Source organism: Volvox carteri, assembly GCF_000143455.1.
Source record: "Volvox carteri f. nagariensis unplaced genomic scaffold VOLCAscaffold_21, whole genome shotgun sequence".
Taxonomy (NCBI): Eukaryota; Viridiplantae; Chlorophyta; class Chlorophyceae; order Chlamydomonadales; family Volvocaceae; genus Volvox; species Volvox carteri.
This window is the reverse complement of record NW_003307564.1, coordinates 730,038-734,196: the sequence shown is the minus strand read 5'-3', so window position 1 is coordinate 734,196 and position 4,159 is coordinate 730,038. Positions and strand designations below refer to the sequence as shown.

The window sequence follows — 4,159 nt, the reverse complement described above, 5'->3', positions numbered from 1 at the left end:
GNGGGGGGAAGGAGGTGGGGGGAAGGAGGTGGGGGGAAGGAGGTGGGGGGAAGGAGGTGGGGGGAAAGGAGGTGGGGAGGAGGGGGTGGGGATGAGGGGGACGGGGTGAGGGGGAATGGGGGAGGGGCGATATGTTTCGAGAAGCACAACGAGACAACGGGAGTCCGGACGTGTTACCGCATGCACCAACCGCACAGGGTGGGCGGGGGGGTCGTGCCGAGTGTTTTATTTCGTAGGTCGTACACTTGTTCGCGCGGGCAAATCATGGCAATGGAGGCGACTGGTGGTTGTGGTGGTTATGGTGGCTGCAGGTGGCCTGAGCTGTCGCCGTACTTTTCCCAGATCTGGATCATGACATTCCGTGCAATGGTGAGGTGGGAAAGAGGGTGAGGGGGGAAAGTGCAGGGGCGGGAGGAGGGGGTCCAACACTGCTCCAGGGAGATTTGCCTCCGGGGTGGGGTGGGGTGGGGGGAAAGACGAGCCACGTGAACGAGTGAAGCTGCTGCCAAGGAAAGAATGTACAAGAAGTAGAACTGACCAGTAGGCGTTCTTGAAGGGTGCGACCTCGGGATGGGGGAATGGGGATGGAGAGCACCTCGTGAATTGCATCCGCACGCAACTTCTCTTTATTTGTTCGTAATACGTCATAAATAATATATATAATATATATAGGAATCCTTTTAGAGTTTCGGGGCATTGGATTTTTGCTCGTGATGTCCGTTGCATTGGGTTCCACGTAATTTCTTGAATGTGGTTTGTGTACGGAAAATCCGATGTCGAGAAGCCGCCTGACTCCTCACACCCGCGGTCGATTACAGGACGACATAAAGGACAGTGTACGGCGGGCGGCGCTTTCACTCGCCCGTACAGTACGGGGGCTTACGTTGCGGCTCGCGGATCCCGCACATACTCCCGCAAAAGGTACGCGGCGATATTGTACGGCATTGTACGGCATGGTTGGCGGCATGTGTCCTTCATTAAGAGGTTAGGTTAACGGTTGGGGGGGTTTGGCGTGCTTCAGTTGCAGCACGTGCCTTGGAGGGGGTGATAGGGTTTTAATGTGTACGGCACTACCCACCTCAACCCGCCGGCACCCCTGTGTGTGTAGGTGTTATGGACTGCCGGAACTGCCTGCGATAAGGCATCTGCCTGGGTACGACAATCTCTTTTTAATCTATCTTTGTCCGTACACTGGCCTCCCTCTGAACCCCCGCCGCCGCCGCCGCAGACTGCTCTTCCGCTGTGGAGGTTATGATGCCCGTACTCCTAGAGCAGGGCCTTATGTCAAATGTGGCTGAGGTAGGCCCCCGGAGGAAACGGTCTGTGTGTATGTATGTACATAGGTATGTGTGTACGTATGTATGTACATCTGTAGGTTTGTATGCGTTTACATGCTTGTAGAAGGAAACATCGCTTTCGCCTTTGTGCACGTGGGGCTGCGCTGCTTGTGTGTCTTGCATCGACATTCTTGCCGGGTTTTGCAAGGGCTGTGTACGGCACGTCCATAACGCGCAGGGGTGAGGGGGGATGAGTTTACGGGATGGGGAGGACGGGAGAACGGTTTGGAACGGGGGGGGAGAAAGTGGTAGCTGGGTTGCTCGGGCGCGGGGTGCTGCACCGGTCATGGAATCGAGAAGTTCAGAATCCTTACCTTACCAACAAACTCAACTACCACCACAACTACCACCACAACCACTACCACCACAACTACCACCACAACCACTACCACCACAACTACCACCACAACTACCACCACAACCACTACCACCACAACCACTACCACAACCACAACCACAATTACCACCACAATTACCACCACTACCACTACCACAACCACAACCACAACAATAACAGTAACATCAGCAACCCGAATGATAACCACTGCCGCCATTATGGGCTGGATGGGTGCACGCGGCAGTACCACCAATCGGAATCATCGAACACCGCTCCTTACACCCTCGCCTTAATATCCATCCCCTTTCCCCTCGCCTCCCCGCCCCTTCTCCCTGGCCCTTCCCCCTCCCCTCGCCTCCCCTCGCCTCCCCCCGTCCCCCCCTCCCCCCGTCCCCCGCAATATCCCTAAATGTCCTACTAGGTCCGGTCTCTGTCCGTGGAGGTGTTGGGTTTGGTGTGCCGTACAGCTCCCCCTCCCGCCCTCCGACCCCTGCTACCCTCCCTGGTGCCCCCGCTGCTGGAGGCGCTGAGCTCACTTGAGGATGTAAGGTGCGTATGTACGTACGCATGTCTATCTGTGTGTGTATGTATGTTTCCACCTGTCGAGGAGGTTGTACGGAAAGACAGGCGAATCTAGATGCCAATTGAACATGCACTGGGTTGTGCGGCTGCGGATGAGTGAGTGTCAGCGTGGGACAGCAACCGTTGGGAAGACCGTTGGGAAGACCGTTAAGCAGCCGTTAAGAGCGTCAGGGTGAGTGTCTGGGTGCTGTGTGTTTTACGGTCCCTTATGTCCGCCAGTTGGAGAGTGCTGCTGGCGATTCTGGTAGAGGGGTGTAAGGTGTGGTTTGTGCTCGACGCGTCCGACGTATATGTACGTAAGTACGTACGTATGTACCTCCAGGGGAACCTGATCTACCCCCGTAAGTACTTATAACGTTGGCAGTTTTGACATCAACCCCTCCCCCTCCACCCCCACCCTCCTCCATCCCTCCCCCTCCACCCCCTCCACCTCCCCCTCCACCCCCACCCTCCTCCATCCCTCCACCCCCTTCAACCCCCCGCAATTACGCGTTCTCTCCCCTCAGGCTCAACTACGTGGAACAGCACGCTGAGAGATTGGGTTTGGATTCGGAGCGGCTGGAGGGCGCGAGGGTGGCCGCGGCCCGGGCGTCACCCTTGGTGGGTTTGAGTGTCTCTTCTTTTTTGGTGAGATGAGGTGTACGACGGAAAGACGAACGAACCCGTACCTGACCCGGACGCGAACCCGATTACCTGGAAGGTGTTGTACGGGTGACGTGATGTGGTGGGGAGTTAGTGGCGGGAAAATACCTGGCGGAAAGCTGGTTACCGTTCAACCAAACCGAATCGAAACGATCAATCGAACTAGGACAGCGCATGGTAATGTAATGTACCTACTGTGTATGCTGTACGGCAACCTGTACTGCAGGGTGACACTCTGGACCTAGCTGCCCGCCTAGCTGACGCCCCCTCCCTGGAGCCGCTGGTGTCCGCACTAATCGGGACCATCAAGAGAGGCGTGGGACTCAATACGAAGGTGGGGAGAGGTGGGAGGGGGAGAGAGGGGCATCGGTGTGACCCATGGGTCGCAGCCGGACCCCACTGAGTTGGCAAAAAAGAATTTATGCACCTCTAAAGACTCATCGGACGATGAGTGACCCGTGGGTCGCTAAGGGCCTTGTAATTGCGCTCCCAGGCGGAGCTGTATTACACACATACATACATACGTAATGCCGTCTTCCTTCCTTCTAATCCTTCTGCCCTCCCTCTTCCCCTCCCCGGGCCCCCCACCACCACACACACACACAGGTTGGCACCGCCCGCTTCATCCGCAACTTGGCATCTCGTCCCGGGGCGGCGGTGGCGCCGCCAACTGCCGTAACCGGCAACAGCGGCGGCGGTGGCGGCGGCGGCGGTGCCATTGCAGCGGAGCCGCTGCTACGGCCGCATGCCGGACCCCTGCTCCGAGTGCTGGTGGGCGCTGTACGGAGCGAACGGAGCGGTACTGTACGACGGGCGTACGCGTCGGCGGCGGCGCAGGTGCGTGCGTGTACCCGCGTCCCTTGTACGTGTGTATGATCACACTATGTATTTCGTCGAGTGTTACGTTGTTTGGTTCAGAGGAATGCGCGTTCCCCCTGAGTTGATGTTTTTTGTGTGCCATTTCTTAACCACACCACGTTATGGCACATTTCTCCTAATACGATGTGGGTGATATGATTGCGGCGTTTGATACGGTGCTCTGGCTTCCCCGTAGCAGCGTAACCCCATGTGTGTGTGTGTGTGTGTGTTTGGAGGTCGGGTTTTTGTGGGTAGGGCACGCAGGCCAGGCGGAGTGAGGGCCGTACTGGACGGCAGTTAAGTGCTCCCGGGCCCAGAGCCCTTCTCGCTTGTGTACCGAGCTCAGCGACACGAGCCTGGACTTGTAGTGTACGGCATTTTTGCGACGCNTGTGTCGTACACG

At 57.4% G+C, this 4,159-nt stretch overlaps 1 protein-coding gene across 1 annotated transcript in view; it reads left to right on the top strand.

Moving 5' to 3' along the window:
• The window catches only part of VOLCADRAFT_91471 (uncharacterized protein), a gene marked incomplete at both ends in the record, with an annotated part of 21,507 nt that extends 17,473 nt beyond the window's left edge, over positions 1–4,034 (top strand). The window contains 9 exons of the mRNA XM_002951014.1: positions 198–369; positions 819–921; positions 1,229–1,299; positions 2,096–2,223; positions 2,282–2,428; positions 2,763–2,883; positions 3,125–3,232; positions 3,505–3,735; positions 3,993–4,034. Coding sequence (XP_002951060.1) covers positions 198–369; positions 819–921; positions 1,229–1,299; positions 2,096–2,223; positions 2,282–2,428; positions 2,763–2,883; positions 3,125–3,232; positions 3,505–3,735; positions 3,993–4,034 — 1,123 coding nt within the window. The remainder of the gene's footprint in view (positions 1–197; positions 370–818; positions 922–1,228; positions 1,300–2,095; positions 2,224–2,281; positions 2,429–2,762; positions 2,884–3,124; positions 3,233–3,504; positions 3,736–3,992) is intronic.
• Positions 4,035–4,159: the final 125 nt, after the last annotated feature.